Source organism: Prionailurus viverrinus, chromosome B4 (genome assembly GCF_022837055.1).
Source record: "Prionailurus viverrinus isolate Anna chromosome B4, UM_Priviv_1.0, whole genome shotgun sequence".
NCBI classification, from domain to species: domain Eukaryota; kingdom Metazoa; phylum Chordata; class Mammalia; order Carnivora; family Felidae; genus Prionailurus; species Prionailurus viverrinus.
In genome coordinates, this window is record NC_062567.1 from 72,533,204 (window position 1) to 72,549,821 (window position 16,618).

General features: G+C 39.4%; 2 protein-coding genes across 2 annotated transcripts; both read left to right on the forward strand.

The window, feature by feature from the left end:
- Positions 1 to 507: 507 nt before the first annotated feature.
- LOC125170741 (olfactory receptor 8S1-like) lies at positions 508 to 2,408 on the forward strand. The gene is made up of 2 exons (XM_047867453.1): positions 508 to 551; positions 1,457 to 2,408. The coding sequence occupies exon 2, from the start codon at positions 1,473 to 1,475 to the stop codon at positions 2,406 to 2,408; it is 936 nt and encodes a 311-aa protein (XP_047723409.1). The 5' UTR covers positions 508 to 551; positions 1,457 to 1,472.
- Positions 2,409 to 6,465: 4,057 nt separating this feature from the next.
- LOC125170707 (olfactory receptor 8S1-like) lies at positions 6,466 to 7,404 on the forward strand. Its single transcript, XM_047867392.1, has one exon. The coding sequence runs from the start codon at positions 6,466 to 6,468 to the stop codon at positions 7,402 to 7,404; it is 939 nt and encodes a 312-aa protein (XP_047723348.1).
- Positions 7,405 to 16,618: the final 9,214 nt, after the last annotated feature.

A 16,618-nucleotide genomic window follows, 5' to 3' on the forward strand; every position in this document is an offset into this window, starting at 1 on the left:
TGCTGGTTGCTACTCCTTTTTTTTTTTTAACGAACACAAACATTTTTATTTACCTTTTCCAAACACAGTTCTCCTAACTGCAAGAGTCAGAAAGTTTTACTAACTTCAGACTTCTTTAATTTGGCGCTGTATGAAAATGTCTTAACATACATATGCTTTAGAATTCTTATGGAATTCTTTACTATCTACCTATGCATCTATCTCTCTATATACCTACCTAACAGCATCTGTCTCTGTATCTACTTAACAAAAGCAAATGTAATTGTAACAGACCAAAATGGCTTACATTAGGAGTCTAGTATTAAGGTTGAAGTCTTTCATTATTTTGTTTGTTTGTTTTTTATTGTTCCACCAACAACTGTTAAGGACTCTCAGTCAGGTGTTACCACATGTGGTCTTTCTTCTGGCCTGAGTTTCTCTTCCTCTTAGGGTACTGAGTTCTGCTGAAACTTTGCATCTCGCTTCTTAAAGCAGAGGTTGGCCTGGTGTTGCCTGTTTCTTCTTGAGCTACTTACTCCTTTTGAAAACAGTCACATACCCTCCCTTTCTGAGTGAAATTGCCCTCACGATCGTAAAATGGTTTAATGTTGGAAGGGAATCATTCCAAAGTGATTTCAAAATGTCACTGTTAAGCCACCTTAGTGATCTCTACATTATTTTCTACGCCTCCTTTAGGAAACAACAAGTGCGGTGGATGTTGCAGCAAAAACTTAATTCCTGATAAGTATCACCTTTAAGGGTGATTTACTATCTGACTTCTGCCTACCGTTGTAAACCATGGCAATAATAGTGATAGAATAATACCTGGGCTTTTTGTGTAGACATTTTTCTAAATACTTCATATACATTTATCATTGCAAAAACCTTATAAGGTTGGAACTGGTATTGCCTCATTTTACAGACAAGAAAACTGAGGTACAGAACAGTGAAGTCACGTGTACAAGGCCTCACAGTTAGCGGTGGAGCTGGGATGAACCCAGGCTGATGCTTACCCGTGAGTGACTAAAGATGCTGCTCATTCACACTCCAGGGGACAGCTCTTAAGAACTATTCACTTTCCTAATTCTTTACCTTTGGGCACACTTTTCTCTCAATTTACATGTCTCTTTAGAGGAAGCTTACATTTCCTTAAAATCTTGGCTCAAATACCTCAACATTAACTCATTACTGAATCTTCCACAACTCATTTCTACAGCTGCCATCGCACCATCACCATGGTTTCTAATTGCCTGTCTTTGCAAATGTATCTCCCTGAAGCACGATCTTTAAAATGAGAGAAACTATGCCTTGCTCCCCATTACATTGAAAGTGACCGACATAAAACTAGTGGCCTAGTGTAGAAGCTGAACATTTATTTGCCAATTAATAGTGATAATAAGAGAGAATCAATGCAATGCAAAATCTGATTGAAGGATAGAGGAAACTTCACTGCCATGATTTTTCATATAATTTTTAGGGAACGGGCTTTGTAAATGGCCTTGGGGAACCGCAGCACCATCACTGAATTCTTCCTCCTCGGGCTGTCTGTCGACCCCCACATCCAGGCTCTGTTTTTTGTGCTGTTCCTGAATATTTACCTTCTGACCATCATGGGGAACCTGCTGCTGCTGCTGGTGATCAGGGCTGACTCTCACCTCCACACACCCATGTACTTTTTCCTCAGTCATCTCTCTTTCCTGGACTTTTGTTTATCTTCAGCTACTGTGCCCAGGATGTTGAAAGACCTCCTATCGGAGATAAAAACTATCTCAGTAAGGGGCTGCCTGGCTCAAGGCTTCTTTGTGTTTATCACCGCAGGGACTGAAGCTTTTCTGCTCTCAGTGATGGCCTATGACCGCTATGCTGCCATCTGCCACCCTCTGCTCTATGGACAGATGATGAGAAAACAGCTGTGTGTGCAACTTGTATTGGGCTCATGGGGCTTGAGTTTTTTGAATGCACTTATTAACATCCTCCTTGCTGCCAACTTGGACTTCTGTGAGAGCCATACCATCAACCACTACAGCTGTGAGGTGCCCTCTCTCTTTCCTCTGTCCTGCTCTGATGTTTCTACCAACCTCCTAGTGCTGCTCTGCTCCACCCTGCTTCATGGACTTGGGACCTTCTTCCCAATCATCTCATCCTATGGCTGCATTGTCTCCACCATCCTGCACATCAGCTCCACCTCAGGCAGAAGCAAGGCCTTCTCCACCTGCTCCTCCCACCTCATGGCAGTGATCTTCTTTTATGCATCAGGTTTTCTCCGCTATCTCGTGCCAACCTCAGGATCCCCCCTTGAGTTGATCTTCTCTGTGCAATATGGTATGATCACCCCCATGCTGAATCCTCTCATCTATAGCCTGAAGAACAAGGAGGTGAAGGCAGCTGTGAGAAGGACACTGGGAACATATTTGCCATGTTCCAGGTGAAAAAGAAAAGCTAGTAGATAATACAAAAATCAGAATAATATACCAGCCATACGTTGTGTGAGTTGACTTTAATAAAAACTTTCTAGGTCTATACTATGTCAGACGTCATGAGATAAGTAAGCAGTGCATAAGAAATGAAAACAAAAATATTAGAAAGGTATTAACTTTAGTCTAAATAGAAAGAAACAATGGATTAAATAACTATCTCAATTCAGAAAATGAGGTCATGAAAGTGTTGATTCATTCTTCTCAGTACTCCTCAAATATTTACTTTGATCTTATTAGTAAAATATGTGTGTCTTTAATAATAATTAGTAACTGGGTTTAAGAAAAGTCAATGAAAGGCATACTTTACTCTTAAGTGAAGGTTCTGGATGGTTGAGTAAAACCAGAAGTAGACTTCAACTATGTGGCAGGAGAATAATGAAGTTCAACTGAGTGGCCCTTGGAGAGGAACTAAAGATGCTGAAGAAAGTAAGTTCATATACTGGGGCAGAGGACAGACTCAAATAAACCCTCAAAATCCCTGTTGTTTCTTGCTATAATCTTTCCATAGAAGCCTTTTTTTTTTTAATTTTTTTTTTAACGTTTATTTATTTTTGAGACAGAGAGAGACAGAGCATGAACAGGGGAGGGGCAGAGAGAGAGGGAGACACAGAATCTGAAACGGGCTCCAGGCTCTGAGCTGTCAGCACAGAGCCTGACGCGGGGCTCGAACTCACGGGGCTGTGAGATCATGACCTGAGCCGAAGTCAGCCGCTTAACCGACTGAGACACCCAGGCGCCCCATAGAAGCCTTAAATATGCATATTCTTATATGTATAATTTCTGAGATACATGTGTGAATAAATGTTCTGATCATAACAATAATTAAAAACAAAATACTTAAAAACAAATATAGATTAACAAAAAAAGGAAACATTCTTTTAAAAAAGGTGTTCTTGATTATTCCATATATCCTTGAATTGTGTTTCCTTTGCTCATTTATTTGATAAGTAACAGTGGGGGGAGGAGGGAATATTATGCTAGAACAGTCTAGTTTGACTGAAAACCTAATAGTTTATTGTAAATAAATAAATGGAAATTTTGATTTGGGTAACAGACTATTCATACTAAAGGCTATAATTAAGTTTTACACAAATGCTTCCCTAAATACTCCCAAATGGGAGTATTCAAACTGTAGCAGGGCCCTGTATAGGATTCTAAATGCATTCTAAAGCAAATGGATTTGGATGGAGTTTAGGCAAACAACTGTGCATGTGAACTTTTTTAGTCTTTTTACCTTTTTGATCAACAAATCACTTTTACACACCAAATTTGACTGGGCTTGATTTTGCCTAAGAAGTCCCAAAGAGAAGAAGACCTGAGAGTGTCATTTGAAAACTACTCTTTTCCTGCTTGGGGAGCCAGGCAAATACCCCTCTGGCCACTCTTTCTACTTTCGACTCCCACTAGACTCAGAAGAATTTAGAATTAATGATTAAAGGTCATTGCATCACCTAGATGTTCCAAAGGCCACACCTAAGAGATCCCCACTCATCCTTATAAAATCAGTGTTGACAAAAGCCTTTTACTACTAAATGTGACTTCAGGTTATGACCATAGAGTTATAAACGCTGTCGCCCCGGTGAGGAATCAAAACCAACCAGTTGTCTACACATGGCTGCTCTGTGAACTCATTAAACCCAAACAATGCTTTGTGTAACTGAGACATGATGTTAGAAACAAGAAAAACTAAGAGTATGTGAGATTCTTTGAAAGAAGGAACTTCCCTTGGCTATATAAATTTATTGTTAGAATTCAGTAAAGCATTTCATCATCCATAGGATTTTATAAATTTTATCATGACACCAGACAGAAGCCACTTTCTCCAGGCCATCTTCCTTCTCACTAAATGAATCTAAATAAAAGTCCTGCAGCCAAGTTGAAGAGCAAATTACCTTATCGAACAGGATATACAGGTAATATGTGTTTGGGGTACGGGAAGGATTTTGAGGCTGGGTTTTTGGCTAAGGAGTTAACAAGTAAGGAATCACAATTTTCCCTTGGCTGAGCTCTGCACTTACTGGGAATGGTCAGGACAAGGAACTGGCTGGGCCACCCCCTACTAAATCCTATGGGTAACCCAAGGTCAGACTTCAGGGTAGAAGGTCAAAGCCAGAAGTCATTGGTAAATACTGATATTTATGCAAATAGAGAATTGTTGTAATTCAGACATAAAGCCTTCGAGAAACACAGCAAGGGACATGAGCACATCTGGCCATGAAGGGGAAATTCGGAGTATGAAGAGTGAGGACAATGTCTCAGGATGAAAGTCACAACAGACGAATATAAAGGATTTGATGTTCTACTCCTGTTTTAAAACAGGCCCCTGAGTACGAACCGAGAAAAGTTAGTGGGTGGAGCCTTCCTTCTGCAGGCAGAGAGTAGCAACAGTGGGTGTTTCCAACAGAAGCTAGTCCTACAGAACGCATCCCCCATTTTTTTTTCCTGTACTTCCTGGGAGAGAGGTCCAGAATGCATAGCACTGGGCAGAGTCCTCTCTCCCAGCTGCTGCTCTGGCCAGGATACCCATTCAAGTATTCCCTGGCATGAAACCCTTTCAAGCTTTCCTCTCTTTTTTTTTTTTTTCAACGTTTTTTATTTATTTTGGGGACAGAGAGAGACAGAGCATGAATGGGGGAGGGGCAGAGAGAGAGGGAGACACAGAATCGGAAACAGGCTCCAGGCTCTGAGCCATCAGCCCAGAGCCCGACGCGGGGCTTGAACTCACGGACTGCGAGATCGTGACCTGGCTGAAGTCGGACGCTTAACCGACTGCGCCACCCAGGCGCCCCTCAAGCTTTCCTCTCTTAATTTTCTCGAGATCCAGCCTGTTTTGGGATACACACCCATCCTAGTAATGCTGGTAAGGTGGGCCCTGAGGTCTACACAGAATCCCAAACACTTTATCTCCCCCTTGTCATCATCTCTGCAGTCCTGCAGCTATGCCTATTGGCAATTACATGCCCTCCTTTCTGAGTGAAGGCACCGCAGAAATTGCCAAGTGGAGACAGGCTCAACACCAAAATAATTCTAAACTTCTAACTTGCCTTCCAGTGGAGGTGATGAGCAGAGGAGGGAAGCTGCTGGTAATGGTTTCAATGTGATTTCTTGTACTTCTCTTGATAAAGGCATGTAAAGTAGTAACGATGACTGTAGCATCCGCAGCAACAACTTTGGTCTTTGGTAGTGCTTTACCAATGTAAGTATATAGGTGACTTTTGCCTAGACTTAAAATCCCAAATAATGGGAAGAAGAAGGAGGAGGAGGAGAAGTAGAAGCAGCAGCAGCAGCACAGAATAGATGCTTTTGAAGAGCTTTGTATATAATTTCATATTTAATGGAATTAAATTATTATTTTCATATAATTTCATATCCTGAAAACCCTCTGTGGTACTGTTATTATCTTCTCTTAATATGCAAGGATATTGAAGTAAGAGCGTTATATATCTTGTACATAAAATCATAGCTAATTAGTGGTGGACCTGGGATTCGATCTTAGTTTAATGCAGGAGCCCACATGTTTAGCCACTGCTCTGTGATGCTCACTTATTCCCTGGGCATCAACTTTTCAGCACTACCCATGTTTTAACTACCCGTGAACTCAGCTGATTTTTCAGTCTTGAGCCTTTGACTGTATTTTTTAGGCAAACTAAATATATGTGAGAAACACACTCATCATACACTTTCTTAAAAGTGTTGTCAAATTCGCTCAGAGAACTATCATTATTGACCCTCACTAAATCAGTTTGAGCTCCCATTTCATTAATTGTAGCATTCATTGTTTTCATGTCCATGTTCTTCCATGGAGAATACTAAGAACAAGGACCATACCTTAATCATCTTTTTGTTCTAAGTGGCTGCACGAAACCCAGGTTATAACAGAAAACAAAACTGTTCACTGGGCAATAGTGATACGAAAAGAGAAGCAATGCAATTAGAAAATTCCTTGGGGGATAATAGACCTTTGGCTCCTGTGGTGTTTTGTATTATTTCTAGGGAAAGGCCTTTGTAAATGGACTTGGGGAACTACAGCACCATCACGGAGTTTATCCTCCTCGGGCTCTCCGCCAATCCCCACGTCCAGGCTGCACTCTTTGTGCTCTTCCTGGGGATTTACCTGCTGACCATCATGGGGAACCTGATGCTGCTGCTGGTGATCAGGATTGATTTTCACCTGCACACACCCATGTACTTCTTCCTGAGTCACCTCTCTTTTGTTGATATCTGCTTCTCTTCGGTCACTGTGCCCAAGATGCTGGAGAACCTTCTGTCTCAAAAGAAAACAATATCAGTAGAGGGCTGCCTTGCTCAAGTCTTCTTTGTGTTTGTTGCTGCAGGAACTGAAGCCTGTCTGCTTTCTGCAATGGCCTATGACCGCTATGCTGCCATCTGCCACCCTCTGCTATATGGACAGATCATGAGTAAACAGCTGTATATGCAGCTTGTGTGGGGCTCGTGGGGACTGGGCTTTCTGGATGCACTCATCAACATCTTCCTAGCTGTGAAGATGGTCTTCTGCAAGGCCCAAATCATCCCCCACTACAGCTGTGAAATGCCCTCTCTCCTCTCACTGTCCTGTTCCGATATGTCCAGCAACCTCATTGCCTTGCTCTGCTCCACTCTTCTACATGGACTCGGAACCTTCCTTTTGGTCTTCTTATCCTACACCCGTATAATCGCCACCATCCTGAGCATCAGCTCCACCTTAGGCAGAAGTAAGGCCTTTTCCACCTGCTCCTCCCACCTCATCGCAGTGACCCTTTACTATGGCTCAGGTTTGCTCCGCCACCTAATGCCAAATTCAGGTGCGCCCCTTGAGCTGATCTTTTCTGTGCAGTATACTGTAGTCACTCCCATGCTGAATCCTCTCATCTATAGCCTGAAGAACAAGGAGGTGAAGGCAGCTCTGGCAAGAACTTTGGAAAAGTATTTGCAACATATCAGGTGCTGAAATGAAAACAGAGCATGGTGGAGAACTGGAACATACCTGCATACAAAAGGATATTAAGTGAGTTTACAATAGTAAGCTGCACTCCTAAGTGCTTACAATGTCAGATGCCGCAACCTAAATTAGAAGTGCATGTGACAATGACACAAAGTAATTATAGGAAGGATGGTTCAATTTCTTTTCAAGGCAAACAAATTATTAAATAATAAGAAAGTTTTGTGATGAACATATTGGTTCACTGTCTCATTCTAAAACATTTCACCTTAGGCTTTCATTTGGAAAAGTCATTAGTTTCATTGATCTGTCATTATTTTTTTTAATGTTTATTTATTTTTTGAGACAGAGAGAGACAGAGCATGAATGGGGGAGGGGCAGAGAGAGAGGGAGACACAGAATCGGAAACAGGCTCCAGGCTCCAAGCCATCAGCCCAGAGCCTGACGCGGGGCTCGAACTCCCGGACCGTGAGATCGTGACCTGAGCTGAAGTTGGACGCTCAACTGACTGAGCCACCCAGGCGCCCCACCTGTCATTATTTTTTATTGAGTTTTGGGCATACACATCTGAGAAGAGTGTAGGGCCCTGGATCTATAAAAGAGAAAAGTCATAGATAAGGGTAAACGGTGAGAAAGATAAAGACTTCCAACTGGGTGACCACAGGAGACACACATGAAAAGATGAAAGTTCTGCAGAAGAATAATAACCATATTGAGGCAGAGCTCAGACTCTTAAAATTTCCAAGAACTTTTATGTATGTGTGAAGTGATGGCCAGATCTCCAGTGAGAGAGGCTGCAAGGAGGCTCTATGTCTCTAGGAACCTCACTTCTCACCTAGCCTTCACTCAGACTTGTATTTTCTATAATAAGCTGACCTTATCTGTGTTCTTTTGCTTGTAGAGTACAGACTATGAGCTTTAGACAAATAATCTGGTTTTGATCTCATCACAAGTGAATTCTGAAATTGTCCTTGCCTGTCATCTTTCGGCTGTCAAACAATTGGTTACTGTTTAGGGACCAGTGGTTTGCTGGATTTAAGGTACTGCATCACCTCCAACTAATTCATTTTTATCTATAAAATATAAACCCAGGGGCGCCTGTGTGGCTCAGTCAGTTAAGCGTCCAACTCTTGATTTCAGCTCAGGTCATGATGTCACAATTGTGAGATTGAGCCCCACGTCAGGCTCTCTTGTTGGACGTGGAGCCTGCCTAAGAATATCTCTCTCCCACTCTCTCTCTCTCTGCCCCTCCCTAACTTGCACATACACGTGTGTGTGTGTGTGCTCTCTAAATAAATAAATAAGTAAATGAATAAATAAACAAACAAACCCATTCTCACATTGCTTCTCATTTGTTTAAAATTTTTTTAGGGTTTACTTATTTTTGAGAGAGAGAGAGAGACAGAGTGCAAGTGGGGGAAGGGGCAGGGAGAGGGAGACACAGAATCTGAAGCAGGCTTCAGGCTCTGAGCTGTCAGCACAGAGTCCAACACGGGGCTCAAGCTCACGAACCACGAAATCATGACCTGAGCTAAAGTCAAGAGTCTGACTCTGAACCGACTGAGCTACCCCGGCACCCCTGCTTCTGATTTGTTTAATCTGTATTTTACTAGTCTCTAATTCATTGTAGTTGAGAAAAAAGGGGAAAAGTAAGTACAAACTATTGAATTCACTTAATATTAGCTTACATTTTTCTCAAGCTACTTTCATAAACTCACTTTGTCCCAGTTGTCAGTTATACAGGCTTTTCATCCTCATCTAGCCATTGATAACTCACAGTAAGGGCCTCTTCTCATCTGATACTCCAGAAAACTCCAAATACATTATCTCGCTCCACAAACAACAGAATATTCGAGGCCTTCTTTGGATTCTCTGACCTAAGGTGAAGCATCAGTGAACCCTCCAAGGTCAAGCTTTCTATGGTGAAGGGAAGTTTACGGCACTGCACCTGAGAAGAAGGCTGGTTATAGTCAGTGCGCAAACGTCACAGAATGATAGTAATTGTCACAGAAAGATACCAAGAGACTCAGCCAAATTCCCTTTAGAATAAATAAAAGACATGAAATCATAACTGCGTGAAGACATCCCTTCAAATCTAAAGGCTCAGCAGTTGCTCCTTTGGAGGGGCAATGACCTTGAACTTTGATGCCCAGAGTGCTACACCATTGCTTACTATACTGCCTGATCAGCCACAGGATCCTCTTTAGGCCTCAGAGAAGCTCTTCTTACCATTCCCTCAAGGGTTTTTGTATTTCCGGCCTGCAGAAATTCGGGAGATTCTGCCTGCGTTTTGGCCTTCCCAAGAGGCATAAATAACTAGTAATGATCCTATTATACACCTGAGTGCTTAGTGTTAAAAGGTTGAATTTATGGGAAAATTTTCAATATTAATTTCCCAGGAACACCATTTCCTAAGCATGCCTGAAGTTTCTTCCTCTAAGACAGGTGACAAAAAAGGCAGCAAATATGCCAGAGAGGGAGCCTTGCAGTGTGACAGTTCATGAGAAGTTTGTCAATTTTACCATGATTGCATCATGTTCTTTGCTTTTACTTAACACCTTTGCAATCTATTCTATTACTTTTATCACTTTATCTTTATAAAAAATATCACACTTACTAAAAAATGTATAAACATATAGGTACCAGTTAAAGAATGATTATGAAATGAAAACATACATACCCACTACTCAGCTTAAGAAATTATTCATTCTAGGGGCTCCTGGGTGGCTCAGTCGATTGAGTGTCCAACTCTTGATTTAGGCTCAGGTCGAGATCTCATGGTTGTTAGATGGAACCCTGCATCAGGCTCCATGCTGGAAGTGGAGCCTGCTTAAGATTCCCTCTCTCTTCCTCCATCCCTCCCCAGCACGTGTGTGTGTGTGTGTGTGTGTGTGTGTGTGTGCTCTCTCTCTCTCAAAAACTACAATTTTTTTAAAGAAATTATTCATTTTACTACCTCTCCTTCACTCCCCAAAACTGACTACTCCTCTGAATTTTTTAATCATTTCCTTTGGTTTTCTTTATATAATTTACTTTTGCCTGTTTCTGAACTTTATGTAAATAGAATTAGGATATATGTATTGTTGTGACTTGCTTCTTTTCATCCATAGGAAGTTATCACCAGAGCCCTGGTTTGGGGACTCTGCTGTGATGTGTCTAAAATTGCTAACATATGCTGCTGCTTACCTCAGTAAGGGATTCTATACCCTTTGGCCTAAGATGGGAGTTTTCAGATTTGGTCCCTAACTAATACTTTTCTCAGGTTATAGGTTTAGAGACCAAATGCACCTTCTGACAAGGCATACACTGGAATGTAGAACTGAAATGATGACATAGGTAATTCAGCAATAAATTTCAATAAACTAGAAAAATTCACTGCCTATTTTATTCTGATATTGCAGCAGAATCAGTAACTCTAGAGACAGAAAGCAGATTGGTAGGTGCCTGAGAATGTAAAGGAGGGAAGAATGGAGAGTTACTTCTTAATGTGTACGGGGTTTTCTTTTGAGCTGATGAAAGTGTTTTGGCTCCAGATAGCGGTGGTGGGTACACAGCATTGTGAATGTACTAAATGGCACTGAATTGTGTACTTTATGTATTTTTTAAGTTGTTATTTAAATTCCAGGGAGTTAACATATAGTGTAATACTAGTTTCAGGTGTACAAATAGTGATTCAACACTTCCATACATCACCCTCCACCCGTGCCCCCTTCCACCTCCCTTCTGGTAACCATCAGTTTGTTCTCTATAGTTAAGATCTGTTTCTTGGTTTGCCTCTCTCTCTTTCTCTTTTTTTTTTTTTGTCTCTTTGCTCATTTATCTCTTAAATTCCATATATGAGTAAAATCATATGGTATATGTCTTCCTCTGGCTGACTTATTTCTCTTAACATTATACTCTCTAGCTCCATCCATATCATTGCAAATGGCAAGATTTCATTCTTTCGTATGGGTAATATCCATTGTATATGTTTATCACATCTTCTTTATCCATTCATCATGTGATGGACATTTGGGCTCTTTCCATAATTTGGCTATTGTAGATAATGCTGCTGTAAACATCTGGGGAGTATGTACCCCTTTGAATTAGTATTTTTATTATCTTTTTTAAAAAAAATATCTATTGCACCTAGGTGGCTCAGTCCGTTGAGCTTCCGACTTCGGCTCAGGTCATGATATCATAGTTCGTGGGTTCAAGCCCCACGTCAGGCTCTGTGCTGACAGCTCAGAGCCTGGAGCCTGCTTCAGATTCTGTGTCTCCCTCTCTCTCTCTCTGCCCCTCCCCTGCTCATGCTCTGTTTCTCTCTCTCTCTCTCTCTCTCCTCTCTTTCAAAAATAAATAAACATTAAAAAAATTAATAAATAAAATAAAAATATTTATTTACTTTTGAGAAAGAGCATGAGCAGGAGAGGAGCGGAGAGAGAAAAGGACAGAGGATCCAACGTGGGCTCCACACTGACAGCAGCAGCCTGATGTGGGACTCAAACTCACGAACCACGAGATCATGACCTAAGCCAAGCTGAATACTCAACATACTGAGACACTCAGGCACCTCAGTAGTTTTATATTCTTTGGGCAAATACCTAGTAGTTTAATTGCTGGGTCATAGAGTATTTCTATTTTTAAAGTTTTGAGGAAACTGCATACTGTTTCCAGAGTGGCTACACCAGTTTGCATTCCAACCAACAGCATAGGAGGGTCCCCCTTTCTCCACATCCTTGCTAACACCTGATACTTCTTGTGTTGTTGATTTGGGCCATTCTGACAGGTATGAGGTAATATTGTGATTTTGACTCATATTTCCCTGATGATCAGTGATGTTGCGTATCTTTTCATGTGCCTGTTGGCCATCCATATGTCTTTGAAAAATGTCTATTTGTGTATTCTGCCCATTTTTAACTGGATTATTCATTTTTGAGGTGCTGAGTTTGATAAATTCTTTATAGATTTTGGATACGTATCCTTTATCAGGTATGCTGTTTGCAATTATCTTCTCCCATTCCAAAGGTTGCCTTTTAGTTTCATTGATTGCTTCCTTCACTGTGCAATAGCTTTTTATCTCCAAACCAATCAGTGATACACCACATTAATAAAAGAAAAGAACCATATGATTTTTCAATAGATACAGAAAAAGCATTTGACAAAGTACAATATACATTCATGATTTTAAAAACCCTCAACAAAATAGGGTTAGAGGGAACATACCTCAACATAATAAAAGCCATATATGAAAAACTCACAGCAAATACCATCCTCAACAGGGAAAAACCAAGAGCTTTTCCTCTATAGTCAGGAACAAGATAGGGATGTCTACTCTCACCACTGTTACTTAACATAACACTGGAAGTCCTAACCACAGCAATCAGACAACAAAAAGAAATAAATACACCCAAATTGGCAAAGAAGAAGGGAAAATTTCACTATTTGCAGATGACATGATACTCTATATAGAAAACCTGAAAGGGGCGCCTGGGTGGCGCAGTCGGTTAAGCATCCAACTTCAGCCAGGTCACGATCTCGCAGTCCGGGAGTTCGAGCTCCGCGTCAGGCTCTGGGCTGATGGCTCAGAGCCTGGAGCCTGTTTCCAATTCTGTGTCTCCCTCTCTCTCTGCCCCTCCCCTGTTCATGCTCTGTCTCTCTCTGACCCAAAAATAAATAAACGTTGGGAAAAAAAATTTTTTTTTAAAAAGAAAACCTGAAAGACTCCACCAAAAAAATACTAGAACTGATACACAAATACAGTAAAGTCGCAGATACAAAATCAATGTACAGAAATGTGTTGCATTTCTATACACCAATAATGAAGCAGCAGAAAGAGAAATTAAGAAATCTATCCCATTTACAATTGCACCAACAACAATACGATACCTAGGAATAAACCTAAACAAAGTGGTGAAAGACCTATACTCTGAAAACTGTAAAACAGTGATGACAGAAATTGAAGATGACACAAAGAAATGGAAAGACATTCCATGCTTATGGATCAGAAGAACAAATATTGTTAAAATATCCAAAGCAATCTACACATTTAATGCAATCCCTATCAAAATACTAACAGCATTTTTCACAGAGTTAGAATCCTAAAATTTGTATGGAACCACAAAAGACCCCAAATAGCCAAAGCAACCTTGAAAAAGGGAAGCATAGCTACATGCATCAAAGCTCAGGACTTCAAGCTATACTACAAAGCTGTAGTGATCAAAACAGTATGGGGCTGGCATAAAAATAGACACAGAGATCAATGGAATAGAACATAAAACCCAGAAATGAACCCACAGCTATATGGTCATTTAAGGTTTGACAAAGAAGGAAAGAATATCCCCTGGGAAAAAAGACAGTCTACTCAACAAATGATGTTGGGAAAACTGGACAGCAACATCCAGAAGAATGAAACCGGACCACTTTCTTACACCATACACACAAAAAAATTCAAAATGGATTAAAGACCTAAATATGAGACAGAAAACCATTAAAATCCTAAAGGAGAACATAGGCAGTAACCTCTTTGACATGGACCATAGCAACTTCTTACTAGATATGTCTCCTGAAGCAGGGGAAACAAAAGCAAAAATTAACTATTGAGACTTAGTCAGAATTGTGTGCTTTAAAATGGTTAATTTTATGGTACATGGATTTTATCTCAAAGAAAAATATTAGTATCTTTATTCTCACAGCTGTTATAGATATCCTGAGACATAAGATTGTAATGAACAATCCTCAATTCTTATTCAGAAAATTTATTTGGAATAAGCACTTTATTTCAAATATTTCTTTTAGGAAAGGATGTAGCAATTTCAGAATAAACTTAAGTAATAATAGTCTTCATACACATTATTCTAAACCACTGTTTTCATTTTTGACAATTTAAATTCCATTTGCCCACAGTGTCCATAATCCTGTATTCCATTATTTTCACTTTTCAATGTAATATAAACACACTATTATAGTCTTTATAATTTTAATAACCACCTAAAATTTACATACAATCCTATAAATTATTAAACACTTTTCTAAAGTTATATGTAACATATCTAACATATATAATTATATGTACATAGCTTTAGAAGAATGTATATATGTATATATCTGTAATCTATACATATGGCAAAAATTGATAGCTCTAAAATGAGAAATTATAGTTGAAGACCAGTAATGAATATGACAAGTAGATAGATAATGAGTAGGAATAGAGTTGAAAAAAATAAGCAAATAAATTGTAGATAGCACAAGCCCAACTTTCTCACTATCAGAGAAAGTACAAATAATCAAGGAGAAAAGGGTGTACATAACCCTGTGGGTGGCACTGATTTGAGTCTGAGATCATCAGTATGAGATCATATTTATGTTAATATATGTATAGATGGATCCAGAAAAGATATATAGATACATGCGCATACCTGAGTTAGAATGCATATATTCATTTCCTAGCTATATCCATGGAAGGGCCTAGAAGCAGTGACCCCTCAATAGCAATGAGAACACACAGCACACAGATCTTGGTGGGGTTTTTTTTCTTTCCTAGTTTTTATTTAAATTCTAGTCAGTTAACATACATTGTAATATTAGTTTCAGGTGTAGAATTTAGAGCACCAAGTACTATATGTAAGTGTTGAATCAGATCCTGGTGTTTAAATACCATTTTCTAACAAAAGGAACCAAGGCTCCTTGATTCTAGAGCTGGGACAAGAAAACACAAGATGAACCTAGCACATTTTGTTGTTCCAGAAGTGAAGTCATGTTTAAAAAAAAAAAAAATGGCCTGCTTCATATTCTGTGTCCCCCTCTCTCTCTGCCCCTCTCCTGCTTGTGCTCTGTCTCTCAAAAATAACAAATAAACATTTTTTAAAAATTTTTTAAATGATCACAATCTGTCAAATTACACAAGAGCCAATCTGAAAGAACTCCCAATACCCACATGTGAAACTATTTAAGCAAAAAATAAACAGCAATACTCTCGGACTATACCCCAAAGAATAAAATACATATCCATGAATCTATTCCTCTGTAAATAAATGATTGAGTAAATAAATAACTTACAGATAAGGGACAAATATTTACAGAATTCCAAATAATGTATGGAAATAGTGTTACGTCCAGGAGGTGATGATGTAATTCTCCTTCTCTTTAGTGTGGTCTGGACTTAGTGACTCACTTCCAAATAACAAAGTACAGAAAGGGAAAAATAATAACTTTACAATGGACAAGAGTCGCAGATACCATTTTAATCAAGTAAACAAGCATAACATCATCAGTGATAAATCATACACTCCCTGATATGACGTGATGTAAAGGGTATTTCACCTCTGTGATTTTCTTCCCAAAGCCATTACCTCAGTCTAATCACAAGAAAACTATGGACAAATCAAAATTGAGGGATGTTCTATAAAATACCTGAGCAGTACTCTTGAAAATTATCAAAGCCGTGGTAAACAAGGAAAGACTAAGAAACTCTCATAATTGAAGAAGACTAAAGAGATGATGGCTAAGTGCACATGGTATCTTGGATTGTATTCTGGAACAGTAAAAGAACATTTGTGGCGAAAACTGGTGAAATCTAAACAAAATTGGTAATTTAGGTCACAGTATTGTTCTCATATTAATTTTTTGAGAAATGTACCATGGTTATGTAAGATGTCAACATTAGAGAAAGCTGGGTAGAAGCTGGGAAAGAAGGGCATACAAAAACACTCTGTGCTATCATTTTAACCTTTTCTTAACTTAAAATTATTCCCAAAAAAGTTGGAAAAATGAATCAGTATTTTACCACTTAACAAACTAAATAAGATAATTATGTTATAGATGCTGAAAACCCCTTGATAAAATTCAACATTGATTCCTGATTTAGAAAACAAAACAAAACTCTCAGGAAACAAGCCATAGAATTATTTGTAACAAACCTACCACAAATATAATACTTTACTGTGAAACATTGAAATCTTTTCCCCTAAGAACAAGACTAGAATTATACTATTGCTAGTTCCATTCAACATTGCACTGTCATTTATATTTAGTTCAATAGGGCAGGGAAAAAATCAGAGCATAAAAATGGAAAAAAAAGAGTCACGTTTTTAACCTACAAGTGACATTATTGAGTATGTAGAAAATCCAAAGAAACCTACAAACAGTTAGAACTACTTAGCAATTTACCAAGGTCCAGGAATTCAAAGGTAATATGCAAAATGCATTTGAGGAGGGAAGTCTGAAAAAATGGTGGAGTAAGTTC